Raw genomic sequence first — 19,984 nt, 5'->3', positions numbered from 1 at the left:
AGATCAAGTATTTCTGGTGAGAAGTCAGCATGAGAATTGAGATGTGTAAAACACACACCAGATTTCAAAGAATTACTGCGGAAAAAAACAATATAAAGTATCTCAACAGTTTTTACACTGATTACATACTGAGATGATAATATTTTAGAGATATTAGTTAAATAAAATATATTATTCAAATTAATTTTACCCATTTCCTTTGCTTTCTTAACATGGCTACAGAAAAATGTTCAATTATACCTGTGATACGTATCACAGGAAACCATCAACAAAATATTGGCAAACAACATATCTGATAAGAGGTTATTATCTAAAATGTATAAAGAACTCGTATAACTCAATAGCAAAAAACCCACAAATAATCCAATTTTTTAAATGGGTAAAGACCCTGAATAGAAATTTTTCCAGAGAAAACATACAAATGGCCAACAGGTACATGAAAAGCTGCTCAACGTCACTCATCATCAAGGACATGCAAATCAAGGCCGCCTGCTAGGGTGGCTATTGTCAGTGAGTGAAGAGGTGGCTGGTGTTGGTGAGGACGTTGGTGCACTGTTGGCTGGGATGTACATCAGCAGCCATTGTGAAAACAGCATGGAGGGTCCTCAGAACATTAAAAACAACTGCCACGTGACTCAGCAATGCCACTTCTGAGTGCACATCCGAAGGAAACAAAATCTCTGTTGTGAAGTGACATCTACACCCCCGTGTTCATCGCAGTGTTATTTACAGTAGCCAAGATATAAAAACGACTTAGGTGCTTATGGACAGATGAATGGATGAAGAAATGTGAGGTAGATACACACCAGTATATATAATTTTGCAAAGACACGGGTGAACGTAGAGGACATTATGCTAAGTGAAATCAACCAGACACAGGACAAATACTGCATGATCTCACCATGCAATATTTTTAAAATAGCATATTGAATATTCTTTTTCTAAAAAAGTTGAACTCATAGTAACAGACTGTAGAATGGGGGTTACCAGAAGCTCAGAGTCAAATGGAGACAGGAGATACTGATCAAAGGGTACAAACTTTCTGTAATGAGATGACAAAGCCCTAGAGACCTGATGTACAGCGTGGTGACTAGTTAACAATAATGTATCACACACTTAACGTTTGCCAAGAGGGTAGATCTCAAGTGTTCTCACCAAACACACACACAATTGATGCGTTCATTAGCTTGAGATGGTGATTATTTCACAATATATACATACACCCAAACATCAGGTTGTGCACCTTACACATGGACGATTTTTATTGGTCAGCGATGTCTCGATAAAGCTGGAAAAATAAAATAACCCGTGATTCATATTGCATGTCTTCTGGACAGCGCTGAACTAAGCTAGGACTATAGAACTCCGCTCAGGAGACCGACGCCATAGACCTCGGGCTGGCTCCAAGGACAAGCCTGCCTGCCGCCGCGGCCATGGGCGCAGACTAGTTGGTTACTGTAGGAATCAAATGCGTTAGGATTTGCAAAGGGCACAGAAGGAGGCCTGGCACCTAGCAAGAGCTCTCTGAGTATCAGCTGTTATTATAAGTATTAGTATTGTTAACCAAAATGTCTAAAACTACAATTTAGCAGAAAAACACATCAAGGAGAGTAACTGCATGGCTTAGATTGAAAATTCACCAATAAAAGTCAAACTGCAAAAAGCTGAGGACCCTCTGCGATGCGTTGGTCCAAAGGGCCCATGGCCAGAGTGAGCCGCGTGGGGCATTTTCCTTGGGGCAAAATTTAGGGAGGCACCAAAAAAACTCAGGACGCAAGAGAGATAATATTCTGATGTGATATTTTAATAAATCTAAAGTAGTGCCAAAAATCCACGGTGAACAAAACATCAAAATTATAAATAAAGACCAGCTCAGTACTACTGCTTTCTCCTTTTTGCCCCAGGGCCCCATAATGGCTCGGAAGGACAGTGACTGATCCGTCCGGGCAGCGTCACGCTGGCCCCGCCTGGACCCACTCTCTGTGCGGGAGGAAGCGGCCGTGGCCAGCCAGGCGAGGGTGTTGCGCCGGGACTAGCAGCGAAGACGTGCCGCAGACAGCAGGACCCCTGGCTGCTTGGTGAGAACCGGGCTGCTCAGCGCCCCGGTGGTCCCGGAACTCCCAGGATGCCCCGCGGCCGTTCCCAGGATGCCCCGCGGCCCGCAGAAGCGGAAGTCAAAATCAAAGCCGTTGCCACCTCCTGCGGGCCCGCCTTGCTCCCCTGGCGCGGACGCCCAGCCATGTACTTCCCCTGGTCCGGCATCGCCTCCAACTGGAGTGCCGTGGACTCCGGTGTCAACAACGCAGTAGACATCCTGGTGATGGTGTTCTACCTCCTGTCGGTCCTGGGCGTCGGGCTCTGGGTACGTCGGGCTCCACACAGGAGGGCAGGGCCCCGGGCACCAGGCTGGCCTTGACCCTCCCCACCGGTCGCCTGGTCCCCACCTCCGCCTGCAGCACCCTCTCATCCCCACCCCTGCTTGTGCACAGCCCTCTCTGCCCTCCCTTTGCCCAGTTACTGCCCTCCCCCCCCCCAGGCAAGGGTAAGTTCACGTTCTCAGCAACCAAGCTGTACCTGACCAAACCCACCTTCCCTCCCGGCCCCCTGTAAACACCTGGAACCTAGGCAGCAGTTACTGCAAAGTCGTATGATCGTGGTGATGGTGGTGGTGACAGTGACAGGTGCCAGTGGTGAGGTTTTCGGTGTCACAGCCTCACCACTGTAGTGTGAGTGACCCATTAGCTCCTCCAGTTTCACACATGGGGAAACTGAGGTTCAGAGAAGTTAAGTAACAACCAGGAAACGGTGGAGTTTGGATTTGAACCTGGAACTGTGTGATCTGACTTAGGAGCTCAACCATTTCTGCCTTGCTAGCAAGACCTCAAGACCACACACATATAACTTAGGGATCACACGTGGTCTCTTTAAACTTGAAAAAAGAGCCTACATTTTTCCCTTTGTTAGAACCCAGGTGGCAAACACAATGGCCCACTGGCCGAATCTGGCCCTCCCCCTTGTTTTATCCGGGGGCAGCACCGAGCTCCTTGCCCCTAGTTAAGGAGCAGTTACATGTATACAGTCCTAAAGTTACATTCCACCTTCGAAGGCAAGCGAGGCTGATATGGCCCCCAGTGAAACTGAGTTTGACACCGCTGTGTTACAAGGTTTTCTTAATAAGGTAGAGACTGTGTCTCTTAACACCATTCACTCGCTAAAGCTCATCACGTCAGCACTCAAAAAGGCGTCCGTCACCGTAATCCCCAAGACCAGTCCCTGCCCAGGAGGGGATGGCCCTTGTCCCAGGGAAAGGTCAGATTGGTGTGAAAGCGTCAGCTGATGTCCTGGTACCATTGTCCCTCGGCTAAGCTGTCGGCCATCAGGCCTCTGCCTGGCCTGCTTCACCAAGAAGAAGTAGCTCCTAACAATGCCACCATTCACTAACTAGTGGCAGACTTGTCACTCCACATGGTCCCCTTTCATGCACGTGTGGCCTTTAATTTGGGGCACGTCAACAGGTCACAAGCAGGACCTTGCTGTGCAGAATCAGGCCCTTCCCAGTACGACCACTGGACACTTGGTGAGCTGTTACGCTGCTGGCAGGTGGAGAGAGCGATGGAGAGGCGGTCTCCATCCTCTGAAGGGAATCTTGTACCAAAAGAGAGAATACAGGCCCTTTATTCCGAAAGGAAAAAAGAGATCTGACGTGTTTCATTTAAACAAACAAGTTTGAAAACTGGCTTCAGTTATGAGAAACATCCTTCTAGGTGGCCTAGGCAGGGGCTCTGATTAGTACTTGTTTGGGAATCTTTCCCCAGTGTGTTACCGAATTAAGAGGCCCCCACCCAGCTTTCTTCCTAGCCCAGATGGGGCCTAGGTCTGGCCAAGGTCAGAGTGCTAGTAAGCCATCTGGTCACTTCCAAAGGAAGCCTGCTGTTCCTTCTGTTCTTGTTGGAGTTATCCAGAAGGCTTTGATCTTTTTTCTTCCTTATGTTATTATCTTTCCTTTGGTTCTTTTTATAAACCATATATTGTTCTTAACTGTGAAAGTATAACATGCTTATTGTAAGAAGTGAAAAGAGGTATAAATATCTGAAGAATAAGTTACTAGTCTTCCCCATCCATTACCATCCCTCTGGGGTAACCGTGGACTGTGTAGCCGCCCTCCCCTTCCGCGGTACTCACGCAAACCTGTGGACACATACGAGGAGTTTTTGCGGTTTTGTCTTTACAAAAGCTGTGACCACATTACATGCATTATTCCGCAGCTGCCCTCTGTCACTTGCTGTATGGTGGGGAGAGGCCTCCACGTCAACGGCAGAGCTCTAGCTCCTGTTTGTATTAGCTGCGTGACCGTCATACAGTGCGTGTGCTGTCCCGCTTTTCTCTAGCAATTGACAGATAATGGCCCAGTAGGTTTTTCTGTTCTTAATGTGTTGGTGCTTTTAATCAGTGTAGCGTGGATTCCGAAACTGGAATTGCCGGGTCAGAAGGCTATGTTTACTTAAAATTTTAGTAGGTATTATTAAGCGGCACTTGACAAAACGTGTTAAAATTTACTTCTCACAAGCAGCACGTAGGCGTGCCCTTTTCCCCAAGCCCTCCTCACCAGCCTTGCTCACCGCCGCTTGTGTGATTGGCTGGTCTGATGGGGGAATAGTGGCGTCTCACTGTAGCTCTGACTTGCACTTCCCGGGCTCCTAGTGAGGTTGAGCATCTTTTCCATTGATTTTCCTCTTCGGTGAACAGCCAGTTTATTTGCCCGAGTTTTGACCGTTGTTACAAACTCGTCTGTCATTTGAATTGCTAATGTTTTTTCCAAGCTATGTTTTTCTAGGCCAGTTTCTCAGCCTCAGCACAACTGACGTTTGGGACCAATTTCTTACCGTGAGGGTCTGACCTGTATGTTATATAGTTCCTAGAAGTATCCCGGGCCGCTACCCATTCACAACCGAAATGGTCTCTAGACATTGCCACGTGTCCCCTGGAGGGACGGTCGACCATCTCCCTCTCCCTTTCCATCTTCTAGATTTCCTGGTTGGCTTTTCCCCACTCCACGTTTATACAAACATTACTCTAAATTTTCTTCTAATGCTTTATAGTTTTTGACATTTAAATCTGTAAAACATCTGGGACTTACTTTTCTATGTGAAGTGATGGAGGAGTTTAGCTTTCTGTACTTCCAGTTATTAAACCAACCACCCTCTTCTCAGTGAACAGAATTGCCCACGTTGGCCCACTCGGGGCTCTTTCTGTGCATCCATCAGCTTCTGTCGGCCGAGCGTCCACAGGGAGCTGGGAAGTCACTCTTTTTTGCTGATGCCTTGGCTGCTGGTGCCTTGGCTCTGACACAGTGTTAAATGGGAAAAACTTTTCTTTGTTATTTTTCAATTACAGTTGAAATTCAATATTGTTTTATATTAGATTCTGGTGTACCCCATGGTGGTTAGACAATTACGTAATTTAGGAAGTGATCCTTCTGTAAGCCTCGTGCCCAGCTGGCACCACACCGCGTCATTACGATTGTACTGCCAATTTGTGCTTTCTAACCCCTTCGCCCTGTTCACACAGCCCTCCAACCCGCTCCTGCCTGCGCAGCATCAGGTTCCTCTGCATCCATGAGTCTGTTTCTGTTTAGTCTGTTGGTTTTGTTCTTTAGATTCCACATATAAATGAAATCATACAATATTTGTCTTTCTCTGTCTTGCACTTCATATCACTTAGCGCAATACCTTCTAGGGCCATCTTTGCTGTTGCAAATGGAAAGAGTTCATTGTTTTTATGGCTGAGTAGTATTCCATTGTATGTATATGCCACATCTTTATATAGCGGGGTATTGGTGGACACCTAGGTTGCTTCCACAGCTTGGCTATTGCAACTAATGCTCCAGTGAACATAAGGATGTGTTTTTTCTTCAATTAGTATTTTTGAATTTTTTCAAATAAATACCAAGAGGTAGAATTGCTGGGTCATGAGGTAGTCCTATTTTCAATATTTTTAGGAACCTCTACTGCCTTTCTTAGTGGCTACACCAATTTGCAGTCCCACCAGAAAGGCTCCCCTTCCTCCACTTCCTCGATAACACTGACGATGGCCGTTCTGACGGGTGCGAGGTGACATCTCATGGTGGTTTCAACCTACATTTCTGTGGGGATGAGCAACACTGCGCATCTCTGCATGCGTCTGTGGGCCCTCTGTGTGCTCTCCTGGGAGAAGGGTCTGTTCAGGACCTCCACCCATTCTTTAATTGGGTGGTTTTGTGGGTGGGAGTTGCTGTTAAGTTGTATGTGTTCTTTATGAATTTTAGACATTAGCGCCTTCTCGGATGTCCCATGGGCCAGTGTCTTCTCCCAGGCATTAGCTTGGCCTTCCGTTCTGTGAGCGGCGTTCCTCGCTATGCACCTCCTACTTTAGTGTAGTCTCATTTGTTTGTTCCTTCTTTTGCTTCCCTTGCCCGAGCAGATGTATCATAAAAAAGGAGGCACGTCAGAGAGTTTACCACCTGTTTCCTTCTGGGAGTTTATGGTTTCAGGTCTTACATTTAGGTCTCTAATCCATGTTGGGTTTACTCTTGTATATGGTGTAAGATGGTGACTAGTTTCATTTTTTAGCATGTACCCATCAGATTTCCCCAAGCCACTTATTAGTTCTGTCTGCTGTGTCTCCCAGTCTTCACCAGGTGGCCTTACGTAGTAGGTGACCTGTGGGCCCAGTGGTGCGGTTCCCCTGACTACCTGACCTGTGTGCCCCAGGCATGTCCCCTCTGTGGGTTGTGTGTGCCCTCCTGTTGTAGTTGATCCTTGATCGCTGTTGGCACATTGGTGGGGGGCATTGACCTTCAGACTGAGTGGCTGTGACCTGCTCACGACCACAGCGAACGAGCTGCTGTACAAGGCTGACCTCATGGAGTCAGATTTGCCCCAGCAAGCTTTGGGGCCCGCCGAGACCACTCATTGGGCAGGCCTCTTGCAGATCTGATCTGGTGGTGCTTGTTTTGGTCTGAAGTGTCCACCAAGTGTATTGGCTCTAGGTCCTCTTGGGAGGGGCTCTGATGCAGGACAAGGTCAGCTGCTGCCTATAACCGACCCAAGGCTACCTGGCCACCCAGAAGGATATTTCTCACAACTGAAGACAGTTCTTTTTGTTTGTTTAAATGATCTGTAGAAACATGTCAGAACTCTTTTTTCCATTCAGAATAAAGGGCCTATATTCTCTCTTCTGGTATAAAATCCCCTTCAGAGGATGGAGACCACCTCTCCATCGCTCCCTCCACCCGCCAGCAGCGTAACAGCTCACGGTAAGCCCTGAGAAGTGTCCAGTGGTCGTACTGGGAAGGGCCTGATTCTGCATAGCAAGGTCCTGCTTGTGACCTGTTGACGTGCCCCAAATTAAAGATCACACGTGCATGAAAGCTTAGCTGGGCGGAGACCATGTGGAGTGACAAGTCTGCCACTAGTTAGTGAATGGTGGCATTGTTACCAACTACTTCTGCTTGGTGAAGCAGGCCAGGCAGAGGCCTGATGGCTGACAGCTTAGCTGAGGGACAGTGGTACCAGGACATCAGCTGACTCTCTCCCTGGGACAAGGGCCGGCTCCTCCTGGGCGGGGAGGCCCTGGGGAGTATGGTGAAGGACACTTTTTCGTTGTGGTCTTCGGAGGAGGTGAGCACAGCATTTACCTACTCTGCCATCTTGACGGGACTCTGAAGGGCAGAACTTAGACTTTTTATTGTTTGTTTTCGTTCTTATTATTCTCTGCCAAGAAATTTGAGAAGGTGTTAGGTGCATCTTTCACCCCATGAAACCCTCCACTGTGGGTGTATAACTCCGGAAGGAGAACAGGGAAGAGAAGAGGCAGAGATACGGGCTTAAGCCACATCCTTCCCAGGATCTCCTCTTCTCCTGTCTGGTTCTTTCCTTAATGGGAAGAGAGGATGAGTTTATTCATCTTAGAGTATTTTGTAAATTCCTTTTAAAAGTATTAATGCACCTCTACCTACATACCACCAACATCTGCTTTAGAAAAGGTCAGACCTGCACATAGTAGGCCCCTGCTAAGTATTTATTTAATGGTGGAAATGAGGCTAACTTAATGTGACTGATGGAGAGTTGTTTCTTGGGTTGAAGGCATTATGATGTGAGGGGACCCCATTATAATGCAGATACCGCAGACGGTGGTAATGTAATAAGTTCACGCTTCGCACGGAAAAACATTTCCGTCCCTTGGCCGCCATCCTTAGGCTGTGCTAGTGCTGGGCAATCCAGGAAGTCCCCAACCAGTACTGTCTTTTGACTGTACCGGGCTCTGGGGATCAGCGCTGGGGACCCTGAGTGGAGAGGACACCCTTTGAAAGACACCATAGGAAGGGCGGTGTGACCGCTGTCCTGGAAGAAGCCAGGCACACGCTCAGATCTGCCATCGCTGATGGATCCGTGCAGTCAGTCACTAAACCTCTCATCTCCGAGACTCTGCTGGGAACCATGGCACTAACTCACTAGCTGGAAAAAATAAAGCAATACTATTTCCATGAGAGTGTAGAGAAATGGACATTCCCACGCGACGTCAGAGCCGGAAGAGAGTGCGGTGCCCGCTGGGCAGCCACGAGCTCTCTCACACAGGGTGCGTGGGCTTCTGTTCCTAAAAAGAAAGAAGGGCAGATTCGGGAGCCCCTAAGAGACCTGTTACTGTGGCAGTTTTGTTCCTGGTGTTCCATTGTTGGTTGGTTGTTTTGTTTTCCTTTGTTTCTTTAAGGCTATGCTGTCAAGCAGCCGTGGAACGGTGGAAGACTTCTTCCTGGCCGGCCGAAATCTAGCATGGTGGCTGGTGAGTGTGGCAGTCCACTTGGGGGGCTACCTATTAACTCGTTTATTACTTTAATTTAGGGGTCTTATACTCAAAATAATCTGAAGTTTTTAAGTCAGGAAAGCCATTTCATTGGTAGTTCCTTTAACTCTTAACGTGGTTTGTTACCTAAATGTTTCCATTTAACTCAGTTCAGTTCAATAACCATTTGTTTGGTTACTGACACATGCTTGGGATGCTCTGCACTTACTGGACTTGCATGTCTGTTTTCTTCGCCAGGTTAGGCAAGTTCTCCTGTCCCAATAAAGCCAGTGTGTACAGGGAAACAGCACCGCCCTCTGGAACCACACAGCCTAGAGGGGGAGTTAGACATGCGTGCAGTGAATTACACAGTGCCGTGCGGTGCAGTAGGGCTAACAGGAGGGGCAGGGGCCGGCCACAGGTGCAAGGCAAACCCAGGCTTCCTGGGAGAGCCAGAGCCTGGTGCAGGACTGGAAAGGCCTCACAGAGGAGAGGTTGTTGGAGCCGTATTTGGAGGTGGAGTAGGCAATTCAGAGGGACAGCTCTCTGATTTATTTTTGAATCTTCTTTTTTTTTGTCAACTTGCTTTAGAAAGAAATTGAATGTGGCAAAGCAGTATTTGCAGTGGGCCTCCTACCGTGGTTTATTCTTCCACAGAGAATCCTAGTGACACAATCTCTTCCTGGGCTGTGAGGTCCCCAGTCTCTTGCCTGAGCCACGCTCAGGCTTTGAAGTCCTTGATTCTGTCCCCGGAAAAGCGGCCGCCTGCTGCCCGAGTTACCGTGCCCGCTGTGGCACTTGCAGCGGCTTTCAGCGGGCGCTCACACGCCTTGGCCTCCCAGGGCTTGTGCTGTATGTTACGACTTACTGATTCCTGTACTGTGACTCCCGCTTTCATTATTAGGGTTATTGCTTAATGAGCAAAATATATTGTGGTGTTATTAAAGGAAACTGAAATCAAAGAATACTTCTGCCACTCCAAATTTCCCTTTTCTTTTATATTTTTATTCAATCAGCGGATGTTTGACAGGTATCAGTTGCTCTTGCCGGGGTCCCCCGCGTGGCTTGTTCTTTTCTTTTCCTTCCTTCCTTCCTTTTTAAACTGTACATGACTTATTCTTGTAGTCAGTTCTCAGTCCTCATTTCACCCTGAGGCCTGGCCATGGAGAACTTCTGGAATTCCCAGTCCTCCCTCACGCCCTCCCTATTTCATCACCCAGCTCTCCTCCTTCCCTGCCACTTCCCCGGCCACTCTTTCTCAGTCTCCCTGGCTGATTCTCTCCCATCGCCTTGGCTTCTTAACGCTGGAGCTCCCCAGGGCCAGCGCCTGACCTCTCCCCTCTGATTACTCACACACGTGGCAGCCCCATCTAGCCTTATGGCATTAAATGCCAATTACATGCCAACGCACCCCAGATCTCTCCCTTGACTCCAGACTTGTGGGCCCGGCCTCCCGTGTGGCACCTGCACTGGAGAGGTCTCTCAGCTGTCTCCGACTGAACAAGTGTGAAAGAAGCCCTGGACTTGCCTCCACAAATCTGGTCCTCCTGCCCTGCTTCCTGAATCCTGAATGGCAGCTCCATCCTTCCAGGCTGCAGCTGGACAAACACGGGGTCATATTACGCTCTTTATTCTCTCTCATACCCAACATCCCATCCACCAGGGGGAAATGTGTTTGAGATCTGACCACTGCTCATCAGCTCTGCCTCCAGGTCCGGGCTGCCTTGTGTCTTCTTTGTATTAATGGTAACAGCCTCTTTTCTGGGCCCCTCCTCCCACCCCTGCTCTTCTGTTTCTATTCTCAACAAAGCCAGACCCTGTTGCTTCTATGCTTAGAACCCTCTGGGGGCCCCTGTCACCCAGAGTGAAAACCCCACTACTTATAATGGCCCGTGTTAGGCCGCAGATGACCTGCACGTCCTTACCTCTCTTACCTCTCCTCTCAGGACGCCTGTCCTCAGTCCTAGCCAGTGCCCGGTAATCAGTTGGCTGTGCTTCTGCCTCAGGGCCTTTGCCCCTGCTGCTTCTCCTACCCGGGAGGCTTCGCCCCATGTGGCTCAGGGCTTGCTTCCTCCCCTGGCATTCCTCGGGGCTCCTCCCAGACAGTCTGCCCCTACCGCCCAGCACTTCCTATGCATTTCCCCACCTTCCTTTCTATTAAGCTAGAAAATAACCCTCTAATTTATTTTGTTTATTTTCTTCTTGCCAAAAGAATGTTATTCTCATGAGGGCAAGGATTTTTGTCTTTTACTCACTAATGTATCCCTAGGATGCTGCCTGGCACATAGGTGTTAGCGGACATTTATAATAGTTACTGCATTAATGAATGGTGACTTTTTAACCTACCTTTAATATTGTATTAATATCTTCCTAGGCCTGTATTAACGTAGGTAGGTAGATACAGATATTTTATGCAGGGTGGGGCAAAAGCAGGTTTACAGTTGCGAGTACATGAAACAAAGTTTATTCTTGTATTATTATTTGTTAATTATTGTATTGGTTTGGCCGAAAAGTTTGTTTGTTTTCCGTATGACGGCTCTAGTAGTGCTTAGTTGGTTTTAACTTCATTCAAAACAATTTTGTTAGATTGTGTTGTGACAGCTGCCATATCAGTGTGCATTTAAAAAAACTTATCAAAATTGGTGAATTTTTGTGCAGCCATTTTAATATTGAAGATGGAAGAAAATATGCAACATTTTTGGCGTAGATGCTTATTATTTCAAGAAAGGTAAAAATGCAACTGAACCGCAAAAATAAGATTTGTGCAGTGTATGGAGAAGCTGCTGTGACTAATCAAATGTGTCAAACGTGGTTTGCGAAGTTTGTCAGTACAATTGACATTTTGGGCAAATAGTTCTTTGCTGTGGGGCTGTCTTATGCTTTGGAAGATGTTTAGCAGCGCCCCTGGCCTCTACCCACTAGAAGCCAATAGCGGGAGATAGCTGACATGCTCAAAATATCCAAATCAACAAAGTTGTTGGTGAAAATGAAACGTGTCTTTTATTTTATGGAAAAAGGTAAGTGGACCTTTTGGCCAACCCACACGAACAGCTGGAACCCACTCTGGCCCCACCCTGCATTTGTATGCAGCTGCAAGCAGCACGTTCTGCGACGCCTCACCTAGTGCTCCGCACGTAATCGGGCGATTGGGCTGAGTGATTTCGTAGTGTTGTCATAAGCGTCGCAAGCGCTCCTGATGGTGGAAATGACTGCCTTTACTTAAGTGCTGATTATGAGCCTCTTCTAAGACTTCTGTGCCTTATGCCTGTTGCTGCTAAGATGTCTGGTGCCTGTACATTCCCGACACTGTCTTATGCGTGCACTTTACCTTTCACAGTTACAACAAAACCCCTTGTTTAATGCTTTTGGTATCAGATGCTATTTCATCTTATGTTAATATTGTCAGTGCTGTGTGTGTTTGTTTGCACCAAAAGGCTTTGGTATTTTAAGCCTCTCTTGATAATTTGGTTTTAAATGTATCTCATGTCAACAGCATAAGACTTGGATTTTTGTTTTAATGGAGTGGCTGTCTCCACTCAGTTAAAAAGCTGTTATAGGTTTAGAAGGGATTTTGTTCATTCTAAATGCCTCTGGGACTTTTTATTTTGAAAGTAACAGATGTGGTTGTAAAAAAATTTAAAAATTACAGTACAAGTATAGACATCAAAATTTTCTCCCAATTCCATCCCTACAGCCATAATTCCAGCCCCCAGAAGTACTTTGCCGTGTGCGCGTACATACATGTGTGTGTATACACATGTGCACACATGTGTGTATATCTCCAGGGTCTCTCCCGTGCATATATAAACACATGTGCACGAGTATAATGTACACACATAAATTTTAATGAGATTCTATTAGAAAGTTTTTTTATTTTTATTACCTAATAGAGCTCCTTTATTCTTCATTTGTGCTCCATTGTATTTCCTTGTTTTCATGTATTTTAACCAGTCCCTTATAGATGACCAGTTAAATTATTAATATTTTTCAATGATTTCCAAACGACGATGGAATTACACTCCTGCGGATATTTCTGCATGAGAGAGTGTCCAGTAAGTCGGTGGGGCACATGGGGGGTGGCAACGTAAGAACGGCTGTGGTTCCACCTTTTTCACCTCTTCCCCCTTCATCGGCTTCTAATTTATGGTTAGGGTTCGTGTAGAAGAAACACAAATGGGAATTATGGCCAGGGAATAATCCCCTTTGAAAAATTGTACAATTCAGTGTGAGTTGACATTTGTGAAATTATTTCCTGGCCTTGGACCAAAAGTTCTGACATGGAACTGCCTTTGGATTCCCAGACAGGTGCCTCCCTTTTTGCCTCCAATGCTGGCACCTCCCACTTCATGGGCCTGGCCGGGACAGCAGCGACGTCAGGGATCGCCATCGGGGCCTTCGAGTGGAATGTGAGTGATTCGTTCTGTAGCAGCCGCGGCCTAGATAAAACTCACAGACACCAAAACTCGCCTCCAACCCTGAGGAGACACTAAAGAAAAGTCCCAAGTTTTCAGTTTCTCCAAAAACTGCTAGTTTCTTATCTTCCTGGTAAATGAATGAAGACACAGAGAATCTTTCTCTTTCAGGGACCGTGGCACACACGAGACAAAACTGTTTCAGGAGAGTAGTCGTGTAGAGAACAGATCACCTTAATATTTCAATACCTATGTGTGCGTGTGTGTGTGTGTGCACACATATGTAACGGAGTAAAAAGACGGGTAACAAAGAAGTATGTCCGGCAGAAGTAACACCTGCTTCAGTGTGGTTGGGAGGGCAATAATATGGGTGTGATGATTTACAGTTTTCATTTGGACATTTCACCCAAAATGTCGTATGTTGTGCTTGCGTGTAATATTGTTATGCTACAGATTTGCATGCTTATGACTTTATAATAAAGAGGGGCATTATTTGTGCCGGACCCTGGGTACCTGTTTATGTGTGTGTATAAATACGCACGTGCACATATATCTGTATGCACATGTCGGCAGTATATATAGAGAATGGGCTCACCTGAGCTCACTGAGATATTCAGCTAGTCACTACAAAACTCCTAATTACTCTCCTAAGGGTACCAGGGTTTAACTCTAAAACTTATAAAGTGGATTATTTATTTGACCTGCGGGATACATTTGTTGTAGGACATAGGATTGTTCACCTAAACTGTAAGTGTGTTTATGAGTCTTCTACCAATGAGCCTTTCATCACCTGACTTCTTCTGAAAGCTCCCTGCTTTCTGAGTCACACTTTCTGCTGACGGACTCCAACAGTAGGGGACACTTGTGGCAGAGTCAGCTCCAACCCGAGGAGGACACCCTGGCCTTTACAGCCATTTCCTCTCAGATTCACTGGCATCTCCTTCATATAGTCAGTTTACCTTACCCCTTCTTTGTAAAGGAAGCGAGACCCAACGTTTTACTTAATTTCAATAATGTATATGAAATGTTGGTATAGTTTCTCTCCCATTTCTCTGAATGGTTTCTGATTTTCTTTCTTTTTAAACTGTTTTTTATATTTAATCATAAGTTACCTTCATTCCTATGTGGAAGGAGGCAAACAATAAATTAATAATAAATACCGTGAAATTTGGCTCAGTGAACTCCCCCCTTACAATTAAGAAGGTGCCGCTTTGTAGGCGAAGGTCAAGTGCCTGTAAGTTCACTGGACAGAAAGGTCTACACTTGGGCTGTTACTCTAAGGTCCCCAGAAGTGATACCTTCGTTAGGCTCAAACGGACAGTGCATTCCCACGTCTCTTCATGTTGCGTTGGGTAGATACTAAGGTTGTCTTTTTAATGCCACTCTGTCCAGTAAACATAGGACATTGAAGGGCTTGGCCTGTGTGGGACCCTGATCTTTTTCTTTTTGATTTCAGGCTCCATTTCTGCTCTGTGTCCTTGGTTGGATATTTTCTCCTATTTACATTAAGGCTGGGGTGAGTGTCTTTTATCAGTTCTTCAATTTTCTACACTACTTCTTCTTACGAATGCTGCCTTTGCACATAAAAGCGTCCTGGAAGATAAGTCCAACTTCTCGGCCTCTTGATCCCTGTTCTGACTCCCCTGAATCCCAAGAAATGTGTCCAATAATGTTGTTCTGCTGGGCAGACGGGGGCCAGTAACTGCCTGCTCTTTCACTCTGGACTGTATTCAGGAGTTATCTCTTAAGGCTTGTGTGGAAAACATTTTAAAACTTTATTTAGAAAAATAAGGCCTAAGTAAATGAAGAGCACAATTATGTTAATGATTAGCAGGCAGTAGCCTAAAAATGTTAGTTCTCCCCCAGCTGGTCTGTGCATGGAATGCAATTCCAAACAAAACCCAAACAGGACTTTTAGGAACTGGCGAGCTAACACTAAGGGTGCAAAGACTTCCCGGCTGAGAGGACGGAACAAAGAGACCGTCTAGGCTGCACATCCACAGGGACATGTGGGGTGATGTCATCAAGACGGCAGAGTCAGAGTTTCCACCACCTTCCCCCAAAGAACACCGAGTTAGACAGTCACCCACGGGCAAGAGGGCGTTAGGGAAGTCCATGGGTCTAGCGGAGAACTTCTAGCATGCGGATGGATTACAGAGAAAAAATCTTTGGACACATTAAAGAGAGTAAGGGGAATAGTTCACTTTATCCGTGTCACTGCTTCCCAAGGTGGCACAGCTTAGTACCAAGAACGAGCTTCTCAGCCTGAGTTTTCTCCTTCTGAGAGCCTGTGAGTAAGTGCCTGGCTGATCCAGCTGTGCAGGCTGCTGCCAAAAAGACCCACCGCTTTCCCATCTCATGCCCTGAGGTGTACTGCCTCACGGGGAGCCAGGCAGTGGCTGAGATGACAGCAGTCAGGGCCCTTCTGATGGCGTCAAAGGAACACGGATCCTACTACTTTCTCTGCAGACTGTAGGGAAGCCTGAAAAATGACCTTTTGGGACTTCTTATCTGCAGAATCCCCTCCTGTTCCATAGGTACCCCAACATTCTGCACATCCCACCTACATATACTTCTACCCCGTGACCAGTCCCCAGTGAGCATCCCTGACAGTGGCAAGAGGGAGCCTTTGCACGAAGCTAGTGGGCATGTGCAGAAAGCCAGCCTGACTCTGGATTGGGGGAGAGCACACAGACTTAAACATTCAGCATCGCGCTAGGGAGAGCGAACAGGAGGCTGGCGCACTCAGCCTGGCTCTGCAGGATCGAGAGAAGGCGGATCTTTTTTAGAGTTTCCTGCCTGTGAGGGAACAAGAAGTACGGAGGAGCTTTATTCGTAGAAAAGGTCCCAGAAAGCTTCAGAATCCCAGCAGGGGTGACGAAGGTATTTCTCCCCAAAGCCAGTCAGTAAAGACTGGAGGAGGTGACTGCTTCCTCAGATGCAAAGACAGCCATGCAAGATGTCAGGAATATGGAAAGTCAAGGACACATGACACCACCAAAGGAGCACAATTTTCCAGGAACCGACCCCAAAAATGGGGGTCTGAGATTTGCCTGATGAAGAATTGAAAACAGTTGTTTGAAGGAAGCACAGCAACTACAAGAGAACTCAGAAGGACAATCCAGCAGGATGAGGGAAACAATGAACGAAGAACATGAGCAGCTGGACAGAGAGAAGTCATAAAAATAACCAAACAGAAGCTCTGGGGCTGTAGAACACGATGAAAGAAATGGAAAATACGAGAGAGAGTGTCAACATCAGACTGGGTCCAGCAGAGAAAGACTCTGTGAGGTAGAAGACAGGTCAGCTGAGACTATCCGGTCAGAGGAGAAGAAAGACAAAGGAGCGGAGAAAGCCTCCGTAAACCTTGGGGCGCCGTAAGAGAAACGATCTACGCGGTATTGGACCGAGTAGGAGAGGAGGGGTTGAGAACTTAACAAATCTGGGGAGAGAATAGGATACCCCAGATCATGAAGTTCATAGGTTCTCCTCAAAATTTCAACCAAAAGTTATCTTCTCCAAGACACATTATAATAAAACTGTCTAAAATCAATACAAGAGAAAAATGTTTAAGGCAGCAAGAGAAAAGAATTCCTCCCTTACAGGGTGACCCCCATAAGGCTATTGGCGGGTTTCTCAGCAGAAACCACGCGGGCCAGGAGGGAGGGGCATGATATAGTGAATGCGATGAAAGAAAAAAACCGCTCAACTAGAGTACAGTACCCGGAAAAGTTGTCCTTCAGAAATGAAGGCCAAATGCTTGCCAAATCAAAGACCGAAGGAGTTCGTACCACTAGAACTGCCTTACAAGAAATGCTTAAAGGAGTCCTTCAAGCCTAAGTGAAAGGATGCTCATTAGTGCTGTAAAGTACACCGCACACCGGTACGAGCGAGGATACAGTCAAATTCAGAATACTCGAATACTGGTGCGTCAGTCCACTTAAGCTGAGCATAAATGTTAAATGATAAAGCTATTAAAATGACTGTCTACACAATGGATACATAATATAAAAAGGGTGAATTATGACATCAAAATATCAGGGGCAAAGTAAAAGGGTAGCGTTTTTGTATCAGTCAAAGATATCTACTTAAAATAGACTGTTATGGCTATGAGATGGGGGTTGTTTCTTTTTGTTTTTTGTTTTTAAAGATTTTATTTATTTATTCTTAGACAGATGGGAAGGGAAGGAGAAAGAGAGGGAGAGAAACATCAGTGTGTGGTTGCCTCTTGTGGTCCCCCCACTGGGCACCTGGCCCACAACCCAGGCATGTGCCCTGACTGGGAATCGAACCAGCAGCCCTTTGGTTCACAGGCTACACTCAATCCACTGAGCCATACCAGCCAGGGCACTATGAGATGTTTTATGTAAGCCTTATGGTAGCCACAGTAGCAAAAGCCTGCAGCAGATTCACAAGAGATGAAGAGATAATCGAAGCACACCACTATAGAAAGCCATCGTTCACAGAGGAAGAAAGTAGCAGAGGAACTACAAAACAGCCAACACGCAACTAATGCAATGGCATTAGTAAATCCTTACCTATAAACAGTTACTTTAAATACAGATGAACTAAATCCTCCCATCAAAAGGCATAGGGTGGGGGGCAGGATAGATTTTTTAAAATAGCACGGGAACTGTAGTTAACCATACTGTGTTATATACTTAAAAGTTGCGTAGTGAGTAGATCTGAGACGCTCTCACCACAGAAGAACTGATAAGTCTGTAAGGTGATGGAGATGTTAACTAACCTTACTGTGCTGAATACTCATTTCACAACACATGCACGTATCAAATCTTGTTGTACACCTTAGATTTACGTGACGTTATATAGCATGTCTCAGGAGAGCTGGAAAAATAAATAAAGTGTACATAGAAGAGCAGAAGTATGTGAATAGCAAAGACACTGCTATCAAGGAAAAATAGGAAGGACTTGCCCTACTTAACGGAAGGGCTTCCTGTTGACAGGACAAGCGCACGGGCAAGTGAGGCAGAGGAGAGGCCAGGCACACGCAGACGGGGGGACCTCATGCCTCTGACAGCGTGACAGACCGGTGAGGGAAGGACGGCCGGTGAATGATCACATGAAAAAGATAAAATTGGGTCCCTGTTCTACACAGAAACAATTTTAGATTGATTAAAGACTTAAATAGGAAATACAAATATTTATATTTTTATAAGAAAGTATAGACTATTTGTATGACCTTGAGATAGAGGATAATAAAATAAAGTACAAAAATCCCAAATTCCTAGCTGACCAGCACCCCCGCCCCCAAAAAAAAGAAACCAGAGGATGTCCGTCCTGCAAAGACGGGAGCACGTGAGGGGATTCAGGACAGAAGGTGGGGCGGGGTTCATTTAACAGTTGTTTGCTCCCCTACCACAGCTGGGCCCAGGAATCTGACGAACAAAGAGGCCGCACTGCCCGCCGCCAGGTGCACGGCCTGAGAGGATGGAGGCAGAAGTGAGCGGGATTATCTGGGGCACCAGCCCACACATGGGCACCGCTGACACGGCGCCGAGTTCTGTCTCTCTCCAGCACTTGCTGTACTTGCAGTGTATGATAAAGCATTTAGTTTTGCTCTGTGATTTTTTCATAAAAGGCATTTGTCATCATTAAACATTTTCATTTAGCTGGATTTCCTTCTTTCCACAGATTTCACCGGAAGCTCAATTCCAAGCTTCTTGAAGACAGCGGTATTTCCCTCCTTTCTTATTTCTGTCATCTTCACAGGTACCGGGCAGCGCAAAGCCAGAGTCCGTGACCCTGTGTCCTGCCCTCCTGGGCCACTCCCACCATCAACTGCATCTCCGTGACGACCAGCACGTGGTGAGCGAGGCCCGTCCTTGCCGTCTGCCTCCTCTGGCACTCTGACGGTGACTTCTCTTGTTGCCCGCCCAGGTGGTGACAATGCCGGAATACTTGAGGAAGAGGTTTGGTGGCTGCCGGATCCAGGTCCTCCTCGCCATTCTGTACTTACTCCTCTATGTCTTCCACAAGATCTCGGTGAGTTGTTTCAAAGCCAGTCCAAGGACGAAAGCAAACCAACATCAATGGACTGGACTGTGCTGTATTTGTCCCAGCAGGTCACCCTGGGGCCCCACATGTTACTTGTTGGCCTCTGCTGTTAAAGCCAGGGCAGAGAAAGAACAGCTTCATGAGAGTTTACAAAAACTAAGAGGCAGAGGCATCTTCTTTGCCTCCCAAGCCTGGGTTACAGGCCCCTCCTCTGTATTCCCAGAGAACCTTGGGCTTCCCTGTGTCATGTCATTAGGTAATGTCACTCTTCTGCTTAAAACAACCCAGGAGCTCCCACCACCCTTGCAAGCAAACCTGCTCCCCTTGTTATGACTGGTAAGGACCGTCTTGTTCTAGCCCCTGCCTCTCTGGCCTTGTCCCCTCTCCTGTAGTCACCTGCCGTAGCCACACCAGCAGCATCGTTGTTTCTCAAATCCTGCAAGCTTCTTCCCACCTGAAGTCCTTGACACCTGCTCTGTCCTCTGTCTAGAATGTTCTTCCCTCGTGTTTTCCAAGTATCTCCTTGGAAAGGCCTTCCATGGATGTGGTGGTCAGTCTCTACTCGGTCTCTATTTTCTCTGTAACTCCTGTCAGCATGTGAGAGGGATTTATTTGCTTCCTTGCTCGTTATCTGTCTTCTCCACTCCAGCGCAAACTTCTTGAGGCCCAGGGCCTTGCCCGGCTCATTCGCGGCGTTATGCGCCCTGTGCTGAGAACTCGTGCAGCACATCAGGCAC

At 46.8% G+C, this 19,984-nt stretch overlaps 1 protein-coding gene across 5 annotated transcripts in view; it reads left to right on the top strand.

Moving 5' to 3' along the window:
* Nucleotides 1-19,984, top strand: part of LOC112310392 (sodium/glucose cotransporter 1) — a 60,539-nt gene that overhangs the window by 11,666 nt on the left and 28,889 nt on the right. For 4 of the 5 annotated variants that reach the window (XR_008427324.1, XM_045200808.3, XM_053928329.2 and 1 more), the window contains exons 2-7: nucleotides 1,905-2,362; nucleotides 8,749-8,820; nucleotides 13,122-13,226; nucleotides 14,689-14,748; nucleotides 18,963-19,058; nucleotides 19,131-19,235. Coding sequence is in view for 4 of the 5 variants with exons in the window: in XM_045200808.3 (XP_045056743.2) it covers nucleotides 2,126-2,362; nucleotides 8,749-8,820; nucleotides 13,122-13,226; nucleotides 14,689-14,748; nucleotides 18,963-19,058; nucleotides 19,131-19,235 (675 nt within the window). In the remaining variant the exon portion in view is untranslated. The remainder of the gene's footprint in view (nucleotides 1-1,904; nucleotides 2,363-8,748; nucleotides 8,821-13,121; nucleotides 13,227-14,688; nucleotides 14,749-18,962; nucleotides 19,059-19,130; nucleotides 19,236-19,984) is intronic. The other variant, XM_053928331.1, reaches the window with a different exon arrangement.

Source organism: Desmodus rotundus, chromosome 7 (genome assembly GCF_022682495.2).
Source record: "Desmodus rotundus isolate HL8 chromosome 7, HLdesRot8A.1, whole genome shotgun sequence".
NCBI lineage: Eukaryota > Metazoa > Chordata > Mammalia > Chiroptera > Phyllostomidae > Desmodus > Desmodus rotundus.
This window is presented reverse-complemented; position numbering and strand designations above follow the sequence as displayed.